The sequence below is a fragment of the Borostomias antarcticus genome (assembly GCF_949987555.1).
Source record: "Borostomias antarcticus genome assembly, chromosome: 22".
Classification (NCBI taxonomy): domain Eukaryota; kingdom Metazoa; phylum Chordata; class Actinopteri; order Stomiiformes; family Stomiidae; genus Borostomias; species Borostomias antarcticus.
The window spans coordinates 16,880,816-16,896,743 of NC_140255.1; the positions used below are offsets into that span (position 1 = coordinate 16,880,816).

At 43.4% G+C, this 15,928-nt stretch overlaps 1 protein-coding gene across 1 annotated transcript; it reads right to left on the reverse strand.

Annotated features, from left to right (window-relative positions):
• Positions 1–2,913: 2,913 nt before the first annotated feature.
• LOC311323839 (SE-cephalotoxin-like) lies at positions 2,914–8,629 on the reverse strand (the record flags this gene model as incomplete). Its single annotated transcript, XM_084456139.1, has 2 exons — positions 2,914–2,990; positions 7,687–8,629. 2 exons carry the CDS (start codon positions 8,627–8,629, stop codon positions 2,914–2,916), a joined length of 1,020 nt encoding a protein of 339 aa, XP_084312265.1.
• Between the last annotated feature and the right edge of the window lie 7,299 nt (positions 8,630–15,928).

A 15,928-nucleotide genomic window follows, 5' to 3' on the forward strand; every position in this document is an offset into this window, starting at 1 on the left:
TGGTGGGGGGGGGGTCATCACATCATGTTTTCTGTAAACACTGAGGCTTCCCTGCACCAGGGAAGGAAGCCCGCCCCCTCTACCATTGACAGCAGGAAACCCTGGAAGGGAAACGCGACCAAAAGTCTACCTTTCCATGACAACGCAGGATGAGTGGTGTCAGTCTGGCATGCGGAAGCTTCATGCTGTCATGGCTCTCTCTCTCTCTCTCTCTCTCTCTTACACACACACACACACACACACACACACACAAACACACACACACACACACACACAGACACACACACACACACACACACACACACAGACAGACAGACACACACACACACACTGTTTGGTCACACATCTCTGGGTGAGGTTTAGAGCTAGCAGCAGTAAGTTGGTACTCACAGCCACCTGTGGTGTAGTACACCTGGTGACTCTGTATCTGGGGTGCATGAAAACAGATCTGTGGTGTTTCCATGCTATCTGAAACCTACTGTCTGGTCAACATTCAAGGCTACGCTTCCATCTTTGCTTTGAAGCGCTGTTGGGGAAGTTGTGGGATTTCAGGTATGGGTCTATTTGAAGCCTGTCTGAGTCCTAAGTCCTTCAACCACATGTTGTCAATCAAAGCCAACAAGGTAGACAGAGAACCAGGGCAGAGCTTGAGCTGTCGGATGTGTTCTATTCGTGGGCGGCTGTAGCTCAGTTGGTAGAACGGGTCTGACATGTTTTTCATGTCAGATAGATAGATAAATAAATAAATAAATAAATAAATAAATAAATAAATAAATAAATAAATAAATAAATAAATAAATAAATAAATAAATAAATAAATAAATAAATAAATAAATAAATAAATAAATAAATAAATAAATAAATAAATAAATAAATAAATAAATAAATAAATAAATAAATAAATAAATAAATAAATAAATAAATAAATAAATAAATAAATAAATAAATAAATAGACAACCTGCTCATTGGGATGAGGAATCAATGAGGTGGTGGGAAGGAGTCAACCAGCCAATCAGCACATTAGCCATAATGTGGCCAAGAGGCCTACAGGGAAATAGTATAGTTATTCATAGGTCAAATGTTATACTATCTCCTGAGAAGAAATAGGCTGGCTTATAGAAAGACATCAGACACCATGCACACACAGGACTTACTCCATAAATACATGTTAAACTAGGCAGCAGCTACACAAGTATACTCAATAACCCCACGTAGGGTCGACGGTTCGAATCCCGCCTCCTCCTGACTACCTGTCGAAGTGTCCTTGGGCAAAGACACTGAACCCCAAATTGCTCCCAATGAGCAGGCTAGCGCCTTGCATGGCAGCTGCCGCCATTGGTGTGTGAATGTGTGTGTGAATGGGTGAATGAGAGGCCTTCATTGTAAAGTGCTTTGGATAAAAGCGCTATATAAGTGCAGTCCATTTACCATTTACCACAGGAATGGAGAGTACAGCACAGGGTGGGGGGGGACGACAGTCAAGGGGTTACAAAAAGCAAGAGAGAGAGACAGCTCGGCATTAATGCCCTCATATAGAACATCCATTTACATCCAGATTCAGTCTCTGATGAACATCACCGGTCTCTGATCAATATCCCTAGTAACTGATCAATATCACCCTCTCCACGTGTTCTAGAAATCTGTTGAATGGTACGGAATGAGAGTGCTGAGACAGTACATGTTTTCTATACATACAGGCTTCAAACTAGGCTTAACGCTTTCCAACCAGCAGGAAGTCAAATACTAATACTCCTCTATAGTGCTCCTCCTGTGCTCCTCTCCTCATCTCCTCCTAATTGCCTGTTTTCCACCGCTCTGTAAGTAGAATCCACTAGATTTGCTTCTTTTGGTTTTCTACTGCGCAAAAGCCGACCAGAGTCGAGGCGAACCGCTGCTTTTTTCAGACCAGCTCCTTCGAGGTTCCAAGCGAGCTGAAGCGAGGTAAAACGTGACATGAAAACACTGCAGACTTCTGATTGGTCAGGCAGCGTGCAGAGGAAACTCAGCCAGACAGCCACTTGTATAGAAAACGACTGTATGGGAACTCAAACAGCGGCATCTCAGGGACACTCAGGCGCCCTCGGCGCACGCCATATAGAATACAGATCATTATAATTTGATCTTGCAAACTTAATGAGTAATGAGTTAATCAGTGAGATGGTCCTCATTCCACTGCTGCTGGTGATGTGTAGTGGGGGTATCTACATGAGGTCATCATGGTGAGACGGTTGCTACTGGTGAAGTATGGTGGGGGGATCTATGTGAGGTCATCATGGTGAGACGGTTGCTACTGGTGAAGTATGGTGGGGGGATCTATGTGAGGTCATCATGGTGAGACGGTTGCTACTGGTGATGTATGGTGGGGGGTTGTATATATGAGGTCACCATGGTGAGACAGTTGCTACTGTTGATGTATGGTGGGGGTCCGAGGCCAGGAACAACAGACGGAAATTTGGTTTTCTCTGCCTTGTTTATGTCATAACAGCCCTCTCTTCACTCACACACGCACGCACACACACACACACACACACACACAGACACTCTGACCAGGAATAGCCTCCCCTTCCTACTCTCATGCCTGGAAAAAATCCAGAGTTCTCATGGAAGCGCCAGGCGTGTCTTTTGCTCTCGGGTCGTCGTGTAAAACTAACAAGATGTTTCCGTTCCAGAATGCTCACGTAGGCACTCACATGAACAGAGGCACTTCTGCATAGGGAAACCTACTGTACATATACTCTGAACATAGGCAGTGATAGCAGTGTGTGTGTGTGTGATTGAGAGTGTGTGTGTGTGTGTGTGAGGAGGGGATAGAGGGTGTGTGTGTGTGTGTGTGTGTGTGTGTGTGTGACAACCCCTCATCCTGCTTCCTCTGAACACTCAGCAGTCAGCAGGACTATCCCCAGTCCCACCCTTCAGAGCCGGGGCCCTGTGCTCCAGGGCAGGGCCCCTCCTCCAGGGCCGGGCCCCTCCTCCATGCCCGTAACCAGGCCTGGTGGGAGTATTTGGAGCACTTTCACATCTTAAATGTCATCATATTTTCATTCATGGGGTATATTTCATGTTCAGATGTTGTTTTTTTTCTAATCCCGGGGGCTGTCTCTGATGAACGACAGTTTTTAATCTTTTCATCTCCAGTGCTCCAAGGTCTCTAATCATTCAAAGGTTAGTCTGACTCACAGGATGTACGTTTTGGAGAAAAGCCTTGTCATTAGGAGGCGGGAGAATCTCCCTGCCCCAATCAGTGGAGACGGGAGATTCTCTCCTCCCAATCAGATTCAATCCAGACTCCTCCCCCTCTGCTATCTATGTGTTACTGTTTTCCCCTTCACTATGTGAAACAACAACAACCTCCGAGCTAGCAATTGGTTTACACAAGACAATTGTGATTGGTTTAAAGAAATACAGTGCCCCCCCCCCCCTATCTCCAAATGGTAGTGAGTGCGGCCGATCTCTCTCCAGCACTGGCACAGTGTAAAGTGAGTGTGGAGATAGGTCAGGCTATGCGAGACTATTGAAAGGTTGACTGACGCATCTTTTGTCCTATCCACATGTGGCCGTGTCTCCCACCGTTGCTTACAGTGTCTCCCAGAACACTGTTCTCTACTCACAGCTCAACATCTCTCACTTGGTATCACTTCCGGTAAATGATAAATGGACTGCACTTATATAGCGCTTTTATCCAAAGTGCTTTACAATGGCCTCTCATTCACCCATTCACACACGCATTCACACAGCGATGGCGGCAAGCTACCATGCAAGGTGCTAGCCTGCTCATTGGGAGCAATTTGGGGATCAGTTTCTTGCCCAAGGACACTTCGACAGGTGGACAGGAGGAGCCGGGATTCGAATCACCTGCCCTACGATAATTGGACAACACGTTCTACCTCCTGAGCCACAGCCACCCCATGTGGGATCTCCAACAGCAGAGGCCACCACACACTCATGAGATCATAAAACACTTCAGTCAACCTGGTGTTTAGATGTTGTACTCAAGGATACCACAGGGGGCCATTCCTGGACCCCTGTTTTTCCAAGGTTTTTTACATGTGCTTGCTCAACTGAACTGAAGATCACCTGCCAGACTCATTAATTACAACTCATGTCAAGAGATGTAAACAGTAAGAGTCCTGGAGAGTGAAAAATGTGATCCAGGTGTGTTGAAGGTTGTTGGATTGACATAGACCTGTAAGTAAGTAAAAGTAAGTAAATCTTTATTTCTATAGCGCTCACAAGTGGAGATATACACGTACAAAATACAGATATAACATACAAATACACATATAAAATATAAGCAGCTCCTACTATAACATAAAAACCACAACAACAGAGAAAAAATCAGTAGTTGAGCTACGGCCAAATGCCTGCCTGAAAAGGTGAGTCTTCAACTGTCTCTTAAAAGGGTTCTCAGATGTTGAGGCTCTCAAGTCATGGGGGAGCGCATTCCAGAGCCTAGGGGCCACCGCCCCAAAAGCTCGGTCACCCTTAGTCTTTAGCTTGGTCCCAGGCACCACCAGGAGCCCCTGGTCGGACGACCTCAGGGACCGTGGGGGTACTCCTCTGTTCATACAGTGTAACTCCTCTTTGCCTCCAGTGTTTGTCAGTCCAGTTTCTCATGGATTAAGCTAACTCCTATTCGGATGTGCCTATAGTGTATGCGCTTTCTCTCTCTCTCTCTCACACACACACACACGCACATGTACACATACGCACACACACACACACACACACACACACACACACACCATTACCCCTGCTTCATCATGCACTCCTGTCAGTTTATTTGACCACACTCTCTCATTTGTGAAGATTAATCGTCAGCAGGTTTTCAACTGACTCTCACAGTGTTTGTTTTTCTCAGCCCACGCTGCAATCACACCCTCCTCGCCATGGTGACTCCCTGGGCTGTCCAAAGGTGTATCCCAGCCCCCGATCACATGCACACATGTCCTCTGAACCAGGCCATGGCCCAACTAACACACACCCTACTAACACACACACACATACTGTACATAGACACCCTAACACAGACATACGGACAAAAGTCTTGGGCTACATTACTTACAGGAGCTTTTATGACGTCCCATTCTAAATTCATAGGCATTAATATGTAATTGGTCCCCCCTTTGCAGCTATACCAGCTTCCACTCTTCTGGGAAGGCTTTCTACAAGATTTTGGAGTGTGTCTATGGGAATTTTTGCCCATTCATCCAGAAGAGCATTTGTGAGGTACATAACACAAACCCTATTGACACCCGCACACACACACACACGCACACACACACACACACACACACGCACACACACACACACACACACACACACACACACTGAGACACCCTACTAACACATACAGAAGACACATCCTACAGTAGTAAACACACACAATATACAGTACTAACAGTACTAACATAGGCCTACACATACCCCCCTCCACACACACACACACACACACACACACACACACACACACACACTCACCACTGAACCCTGACCCTCCTTTTGAAGAAAGGTGGACGTGTATGTGCAGACACCGTAGCTGTTCCCTCTCCTGCCTGAAACCTGAGAGAGTTTGTCCTGACTGTTAGTCTGGTAGTGTTTAACACACACATGTCTAATTGCTAGTCTTGTTGTTGGATCAAGCGTTGCAGAGGGCCGCTATGGTAAGCTATAGTTACCTAGCACACAGTCTAAGCACAGGAGCAGGATATGTTATTGTTGTGTCTAGGTGTGTTAGGGCTTGTAATGTCTGCCACACACAGGTCTGCCATATGTGACCGAATGTTGGTCTGCCATATGTGACCGAATCTTGGTCTGTCATATGTGACCGAATGTTGCTGCAGGGGGAGTAAAGACCCCCCCAGCTTACAACTACTCCATACAAAGATACGAAAACACCATTTTGACCACTGTCCAACTGAGTATCTATCCATCTATAAATTCATACACGATCTTGTGTGTGTGTGTGTGTGTGTGTGTGTGTGTGTGTGTGTGTGTGTGTGTGTGTGTGTGTGTGTGTGTGTGTGTGTGTGTGTGTGTGTGTGTGCCAAAAGTGTATGGAAAAATCATGATCTCCAGAAAAACACAACAAGCCAGAGTGAGATGGGTGTCTGTCATCCTCTCTGGAACCATTGTGTGACAAAACAGAATGCTAGTTTATAGGCTTGTTGCAGGATGTGCCAAGTCAATACAGGCTACATGATCTTTGGGCGCCATCTACTGGTGAATACTGGGGTTGCAAGGGAGAGGATGAAGAGAGACTGAGCAAGAGTGAGTCAGAGTATGCAACAGGTATTGATTTTTTTCTGATTTTTTGCATGTTCTATTGAGTTTGTCTATAAAGGGTTTGTTTGTAGCCTATAAAGGGTCGACTGCTTGAGATGAAATTATATAAACGTATTAAGTGAACTGCAATTTGAGTTTCTTGTCTTTGAAATTGAGAGTTTAACATGTTTTTTGAATGGTTTTTCAAGGTGCCCATCCACATCCATTGTATGACCAAAACGGTGGTAGAGAAATTATCAGACTTTCTCAAAAGTGCTAGTTTTGTTAACTTTTTGATCTGAACCATTGTATATGATCATAAGTAACCTTAAAACAGGGCTAAACATGATTTTTCCCTTAACTACTCCTTTAAACATTAATCAGAGCAAAGACAGTGGATTTCTGATGAAAACACATTATTATTAAATACATTTAATTCCTGCAAAATACATTACTGTTGAAAAATCCCTTTGATTTTCATCACCCTGAAAACACTTAAATGTGACATCAAACCAAAACACAAATGATGTGATAAATGATAATGAGTTATTGCCACTCCCAGGCTACATGTTAGGTAAAATAGGTAAAACAACTTCACATTTAATTTATTGTGTTTTCAGAAGATGGAAGCAGAATCTACAGAGAGTGCAGGGAGAGCAGTGGTCGAAGGTAGATGCAGGTAGATGAGGGACATGGTATATGAACTAAGTATGTTTGCATGGATAGGAATCCTGAGTAGAACGTTTAGTTTTGTTTGAATTTTCATTTTGGTCTTACCTTTCTTACTCAATATGTGATTATACAACATTATATTACTTATTTATTATGTTTAGCAATAATAATTGAAACACTAGTTATTCGATTGAGGATTGAGAGGCAGTGCCGATAGCATTGTGTTGGTCTTCAATAGTCAATGTCATCTTGCACACTTTTCTCGCATGTTTCACCGTAGAACATTGGATGGCATTTACAGAATCCTTGTGTTGTGTCTTTGATTTGCTTGCACTCTCCATTATGGCATTGCAATGCAGAACACGGAGGCTTTTCAAAAACGTTTGCACTCTTCAAATATATGGTAGAGGTTTCGTATGTGCACTTGACGTAGGTATTTGGTAATGGTGTATGTATATGTATTTCTGTACATGAAAGTAGGCAGGTCAGTTCCACATGCCCACTGTCTGTTTGATCAGAGTAATCCCAATGGATGAATTCCACATGTTTCATAGTTCTGTTGTTAAAAACAAAGGGCCACTGATTTTTCTGTGAGCAAAGTTCTGAAACACTATCCCATTCATTAGCCATTTGTCTTTTAATACTGTCGTCCACACGAAACCCTTTTTCTCGATGGATAAGGTGAATTATTGCCTTATCTTCGACTGTAACGTCAATAGAGTTTCCATGACTTCTCTCATTTTCTGCTTGACTGTCATGTACAATAACGGTCCATTCATACGACGTAAACTTTGTGTCCAGGTGCTTCTTAATGCGGCTTGCCAGCTTTCTGTTATATAAGAATGATTTAGTCAAGATTTTTTCCACATCTTTCCTCGCCCATGTTTCAAAGTCATCAGCACACTCAATCAGGGCATTCTGTATGGCTGTTCGAATGCTGGATATCTCTCTGACTGTCTGTTCTGGGTTTGCTTTATAGCCCTTCAATATGTCATAATACAAATTCATCTGCAAGCCAGAAACCACCAGGAGAGTAAAGTAGGAGGAGTATCGCACCAAGGTATCGCAATTACCGTTAGACTTTTCAATGACAAGCTGTAAGATACTCTTATTTAAACTGAGTGGATTTATATCAGTTAAATACCCATGGAGGTTATAAACACTGTCTTTTGTTCCAGTTTTGTCATAGAAAGTGGTGAAGCTTTCAGCCAGTCTCATCTTCTCTTCCTTAGTCTTGGCTAAGGGAGCACTTGCCATGAGCTCTTCCAGTTTGTCCTGGGAATTTTTAATCTTGGTCTCATCTGTGCCATACACACTTGCATAGTCTTTCCATTCCATTTGTTTTTGCAAGAAGGACATTTGATTTGACAATGAGTTGAGTTTCCTGTTGACTTCAGCAAACTGCTTCTTTATGAACTCATGCTTTGGATCGTGTTGAGGGATGAAGGCAAAAATGAAACCAATCAATGGTGCAACGAATCCCAGAGAAGATGCAATCTTGTCCAGGCGACTAAAGGCTTGTATGACTTCTACTTGTTTCCTAGCATTTGTAGATTTTTCCACCAGCGTAAGGAGTTCTTTAGTGCCACTTAAAACCTTGTCAACCTTTACTGTATCATCAGCACTCAGGTCAGCAGTTGAGAAGCTGCTGTATATGAGCAGGTAGAACACAGTGTTGAAGGTCTTAGGATCCATGATGGCTCTCCTGTGAAGACAAGCAGTAACATGAATTAGTGCACATTATAATGATAGAGAAGTTGGGGCCTAACCTCATGCGCACCAGATGTTTTGTTTCACACAACCATCTGGGAAAGCTTTGTTGGAAATTGTTTGGAAAAGGGCAGGCACTTTCAAAACTACGTGGCAGGTGATTGGCTGAACCATCTGAAAATCCTTAAGTATTGTTCTCTGCTTTTCTTTCAATGACAAAAAAACCAGATGCTGTATAACTGATGCTATAACAACATCTATGCTAACCTCCCCAATTTTTTTTTTTAGAACAAACAGTTGCTTCTCGCTGTCATCACACCTATTCACTATATGCACAACTCCAGTACTTCCTGAAATTAGACATGCTTCTCTATTTCCTGTCTCACACTATTGGATGAAATGATAATTCAGGTGTGCCTGATCATTGTGCTGCAGTCAGGCACACCTGATTAATCATTTCATCCAATAGTGTAGGACAGGAAATAGAGAAGCATGTCTAATTTCAGGAAGTACTGGAGTTGTGCAATTGGCTAATACCATGCCCGCCATAGCTGCTAGTATTTCCTCAAAGAACACAGATTGGCTGATCATTTTCTGATTGGGCACAAACGGATCTCTATTGAGCTTTGCCAGGCTGATGTGTAGAGTGAAACAACATGAAAGAGCTGTGAAATTTGTGGAGACAGTGGAGATTTTTCGCTCCTGACCCCAGGACCAGAAATGAATGGAGGTGAATTAGGCAGCTGTGTTTGGGCAGCTCTGTGACGCCCCCAGTGGGTCGGAGCCGGCGTGGGGTGGTTCGGTGCACTCCAGGCCCTCCCCCCACACCCTCCAGTCCAAACCCCGTGTCCCTATCTCCCCCACATGTGGAGCTGGCTTCGATAAAAGTTTTGTTTTAATTTGTGGATCTGCCCAGTGATTTGGATCTGTTGCCATTTGTTTGCTAGGGCAAAATGAATGTGACTCATGTGCAGTTTAGATTTGAAGAAGCCAAAAACAACACAAAGAAGATGAACTTCCCCCAGTGAGGTTTCTGTCATCTTTGGAGGTCCGCCATGTTTTCTGCAGCCAGATGCTTCTCAGTTTCTGAACAAAGTAATTATTGTAGCCCTGTAATTTTTTCAACTATACAGATTTTTATGGATTTTTTGCACATACTGTTAGAGTATTAAACTCCAGTGGTCCACAAGATGGGCTACTTAGGCTCTGGATGGTTAATGTATTTGTGCTTAGTGTCGAATTAAAACAATATTTTGAAATATAAAATTGCAGTACAATATTTCAAATGTGGCTCATGGGTTAAGGTGTGTACCACCCTGTGCTGCATGTCCTCCCCTCTCTCTCTCCCACCTTTCCTGTTAGTCTACACTGTCCTATATAATAATAAAGCAGACATGCCCAAAAATATCTTTAAAAAAATATTTCTAATGTAATCAAAGACTGCTTTCCATAATTTGTTTTACATACTTCCATAAGGTAATAATCATAATAATTTTCCCAAGTCTTCCATGTCTTCATCTGAACTTTCCACAGTCACTGAGGTGGATGTCTGGTTGTCACAGTCTGCCAGTCATGTCAATACACCTCAGGCCATTTGCGACACATACATCTTGGAAGTGAAGAATTATGGACAGTTACAGGCCATATGAACTTTCCACACTCTCTGAGGTTGATCCCTGGTTGTCAAGTCAGTAGACGCTCAGGCCATTTGCATTTTGAGAGTAAACATTTTTGGGACAGTTACAGGCCAATCCAGGGCAGCATCGGGTGCTGGCTGGCCTTCCAGTGCATCACCAGCTGTTCAGCTTCCTCCTCTCTCTCCATCTTCCCTCCTCTGCCAACAGGGCTGGGCACTGTGGGTCCTGCTCCAAACATCCTATATACCAGCCTGGTAGTTGCATGTTTTGTTAAAGGGGTAGTGTGCTATTTTGGCCCCCAGTTAGCCCTATTTGGATAGCATCATTTCACCGATCGCTCAAGTATTGAGATAGATTGACATTTTCCTCTGACTCAAATTTGTTTACAAGTGGACGGGGCATAGGAAACGTGAAAATGTGTAGCTTTTTCCGAGATGGGAAGCTCATGGTTTATCTTACTTGGTACTCTGTGTGCTGTCCTGTGAAATGTAGGCTATTTGCAAACCGAATGTTGAAACAACAGTTTGAAACATTTGAAACAGAACACTTTCTCCGACCGCACTACCACTGTAAACTTCCATTCTGTTTACGTTGTAGAAACAACACCGACCTCCACGATGCAGAAGTTTACAGTGGTAGTGACAGTATTTTCAAAGTACTCCTCGTTAGATAAGAGCATTATCTCTCCCTATAGATGTCCTTAGTGACTTACTGAATTTCCTATACCTACAGATGGATTATATGAAGCCCTTAGTGATTTAGTGTATTCACTATAACTCCAGATCGATTGTAAGAAGTCTTTAGTGACCTACCGTATTCTTCCGGTGCTCTGTAACAAGAGCAGAGATGAGGAGTCTGGCTGATCTCTGCTCCCTCTTTAGTAAGCCTGGCGCTTTTGGATCGGAAAATAAAATCACTCCCTTCTCAGACGATAGACGATGATCAATGGGGGCCCTGGCATTCACAGATAGCGGCCTTTAGGTTTGGTGTGATCATTGCATGCCCCTTCCTGATTTGAATCATCCCTGACTCTTGTTTTTGTCTCTCTGCTCTGTCCTCCTCCCTCCCCCTGTCCTCTCCTACACGGTACATTCTTGATCAGCAGGTCTGAACCCGCTCAGTTCACTGCTGAAGACATGATTCGCTTGTCTAGTATCTTGCTAGACTACACACTTGTGTGATGGATGAAAGAAGCATAACATCCAGTGACAAAACATCTCCCACACCAGGGCTTGAACCCCTGACCTGTGGCATTGGAGGCGGACGCTCTATCTACTATAATACAGAGGAATTTGATACAATGTGATGTCATCGTGGTTTTATTTGGGTGTTCTGGGACAACTGCCTCTTGCGGTGGCAACATAGCTCAACAACGGGAGAGAGGGATTGACAACCCGACATTTGCTATCTTTGGTGCATGTCGCCACGCACAAAAAAACTCACCTGCAATTACCGCTTTCTCCTAAAGGTGGCGCCAAAGACAATGAAACTGAAATCCTTGAGATTGCCACTTTACTGTAAAACTTGTGCAGAGCAACTCTGTAGCATTCTTTTATTTTTAATTAAATCTCTTCAGCTGTCAAAGTTTCCAAAGCTCTGAAAACATAATTTTGCCAGTAGCCAAGAGTAGAACCCCCACAGGGTTAAATGACTTCAGGCTGGTAGCTCTCACATCACTAGTTATAAAGTCATTTGAAAAGCTCATAAAAAGGAAGTCTTAATACAGGTGTATAATTCACTAGAGCCCTTGCAATTTGCATGCAGGGTCTGCAGAGGTGTGGAGGATGCCACCCTTACATTGCTACATTTTCTGTACCAGCATCTTGTGGGCCCTAAAACTCATGCCATTCATTTATATATACATTTATATTCAACACTATTCAGACTTGCAGAAGAGACTCTCATTTTAAACTTGATTTTAACATAATTGGACTGATCATGATCATGTGATCGGGTCATCACAATTTGACCCTAGGTGGCACTATAATAAGCAATTTAGTATAAAATGCTGGCTACCCTGCTGAACGAAAAATGTATGAAACTTGGTACAGGTTGGAGGGAGGGAAGAGGAGGAGGAGAGGGGGAGGGAGGAAGAAAGAAGAGAAGGGGAGGGAGATGGAGGAGAGGTGGAGGGAGGGAGATGGAGAATGGGGGTGAGAGGTGGAGAGGTAGAGGGACGGGAGAGAGATGGAGGGGAGGGGGAGGCTGGATGGGAGGAGAGGAGATGGAGGAGGGGGGTGAGAGGTGGAGGGGAGGGAACTGGAGGAGGGGGGGAGTTGAGATGAAGGGGAGATGGTAGAAAGGTTGGGAGGGTCAGAGGTGTGAACAATATATGGAGGAGTATTGTGATATATGGAAGGAGTATTGTGATATATGGAAGGAGTATTGTGATATATGGAAGGAGTATTGTGATATATGGAGGGGATTATCCTGATGAGGTGTTAAGATGGAGGCACAGACCTTTTTTGATTGTTGTAGTATTTGTATGTGATTTTATTATGTTCAATACAAATGTATTTTCCTAAATCTTGAGACACCTCATATATAAGCTAGACAGATATGTCCCCTGCTCCTTACTGTGCAAATGTACTGTATGTACTAGGTCTCAGTATGTACTAGGTCTCAGTATGTACTAGGTCTCAGGAGCCCTTCTTGTGCTGGCAGGCACAGAAACGTATCTGCAGGTCACACTTCGCATGCACACGCACCAGGAATTTTCACACGCTTTGCATGCACATTATGGGTGGGGCCGGGTGCCTCACCTCCACTGCTATGACTCCATCCTAGGGGAACATACTGCCCCTGTCTGTCATTCTACACCCATGTCTGTCAGTCTACCCCCTCTGTCAGTCTACCCCTCTGTCAGTCTACCCCCTGTCTGTCAGTCTACCTCCTGTCTGTCAGTCTACCCCTCTGTCAGTCTACCTCCTGTCTGTCAGTCTACCCCTCTGTCAGTCTACCTCCTGTCTGTCAGTCTACCCCCTCTGTCAGTCTACCTCCTGTCTGTCAGTCTACCCCTCTGTCAGTGTACCTCCTGTCTGTCAGTCTACCCCTCTGTCAGTGTACCTCCTGTCTGTCAGTCTACCCCTCTGTCAGTGTACCTCCTGTCTGTCAGTCTACCCCTCTGTCAGTCTAGCATGTTTGTCAGTCACCCCTTTGTCTGTCAGTCTAACCCCCTCTCTGTCAAACCCTTACGGTATTTTCGGACAAAAAATTTTTTTCCTCCTATCTTCACAGAATTTCACATGAATGTAGTACAAGCGATTCCGTTTACAGATCCGCCACCCATGGATGTCTAGCCCGTTCCTAGTCTGTGCTGCACAATTTAAAAAAAATAATTGTAGATTAATCGCAGGTTTGTCTCAATAATTTTTTGGCGAAAATATTATTGTCGATTAATCGGGTTGACTAGTCGTCTATTTTTCAATATGATTTTTTTCCCCCCCATGGATCAAACCATCAACGTCTTGCATGGAAGGCAGGTACACTTATCTATAAGCCACAGCACCCATTTACACATCATTCTTCCTGGGATCAAACCTTGCATCTTTGGCATGGAAGGTAGTGCTACTTACCACTGAGCTACCGGGTGTCCTTCGGACATTATCTTCTACTCCAGGCGCATTTCAACCGCTCCTTTAGAGAAGAATCATTGTGGGTATCAAACCATCAACATATTGCATGTAAGGCAGGTCCACTTACCTCTGAGCCATGACATCCCCTTAACAGTGTGAGCTGTTCTCTGGGATATTTCAAGCACTACTTTAAAGATGGTATTCTAGTTATCAAAACACACTTTTGATGCAGGGATCGAACCACCTACCTTTCACATGGAAAGTAGTGTTACTTTACTCTGAGCCACTTACACTGACTCTTATTCTGCAGGCATATATCAACCGCTTCTTTGTATAAGTAGTCTAGTTCTTAAAATACACATTCTTTCCAGAGATCAAACCCTGAGCCTTTGGCATCGAAGGCAGTGCTACTTACCACTGAGTCACTGGGTCTCCTTCAGACATTACCATCTTCTCTGGGTGTATTCCAACCACTTCTTTGTAGTAGTAGATTAGTTCCTAAATAAGAAATATTCTTTCTAGGGATCAAACCCTCAACCTTTTTGCATGGAAGGCAGTGCCACTTCTCAGTGAGCCACCAGGTCTGTTTTACACTCACGATGTTCTCTGGTTGTATTTCAACTGGTAATTTACAGAAGTATTCCAGGTTAAAAATAAATAAATAATAATCTTACAAAACCTGCAACCTTTTGTTTGGAAGAACTACTTACCTCTTGGTCACCATGTCTGATCGTTGACCTGCTGGTCTCTTGAGTATTTGGCTATTCATTAGATATTATGTTATGAAGAGGATTTGTACACATGCTACATGAGCAGGACTTATCAACATACTTAACCATTGAGCTACCGGGAAGCTCAACAAAGTCAACAATACAGGCACAATCTCAAATTGACTGAACATTCATCCTACGAACATAACAGACATGGACTACTGACTGGGTGTCTCTGGGGACCCCAAGAATAAATGACTGGAAGAAACAACCATCATAGCAAAATTTAAACTTTTCCTTCTCAAAACGTTATTAGTTATGTTATTAATGTCATCTGATGTTTTTTTTTAATGTTTTTTTTATTGTTAATGTTGTGATGTTGTTTCACACAACCATCCATCCAGAAAGGCTCCATTGTAAATCGTTTGGAAAAGGGCAGGCACTTTAAAAAATAAAAATACTAGGTGATTGGATGAACCGCCTATCACCGGCAAACTTCATGCCCAAGAGCGAAAACATATTTCCCATCAAGAAAAGCCTTCAGTTCTTTGCTCTTCTTTCAAAGAAGACTCTCCAGTTCAGATATAACTGACGCTATAGCATAATCTACGATATCTAGAATCCATTTAGGAGTCGTTATTGTTCTTCTCAAACGATCAGTCGCTTCTCACTGTCGTCATACCTAAACCACGCCCAAAGCTGCCAGTTGTCCCTCATCATTGCACGTTGATTGGCCTGACCAAATTGGCCTTCTCCAGAATGATGTGTGGAAAGAAACAGAATGTGAGTAGGTGAGATCAGCATGGTCTCACGAGCGGCTCTCTCTCACCCCTTAGGAAGCCGGTCTCAATCCAGCTTCAGGCCCCTGGGGTATACATCTTCATACTCAGGAAATCAAACGTCAACTAGCTCCAGTAAGCATGTTAAGTATGTAACACGCTCCCATGGTGACCAACTCATCATAAACAAGTAAACGGAATAAAACAGCATAGGTTAAAGATAACCAGCTTTCTTTTATTGAAAAATATAGCGTTATTTTAAAGAGGAAAGTGAGGGAGGTAAATATATATTAATATACAATTGAACCAAGAGAAAAGAGAGGAAAAGAAAATAGCACATACTTGGCATAAAACTAGCCAGACTAGAAAATAAAGAAACATTCTACAGCTGAACTTTGAGCCAGTTCTTTTTCACAATCCTTTCATTTTTCTCCACTCACCATAGGCTGCAGACAGACACCGACTTTATGATAGCTCTCACCTTATAACATTGTCAAAATGTAGTAAACACTAAACAAAGCAACAGTCATTGTCCTCTGTGTTGCAGGATGGCACAGTTAGAATGGTGGCAGAAAGTAGCGTT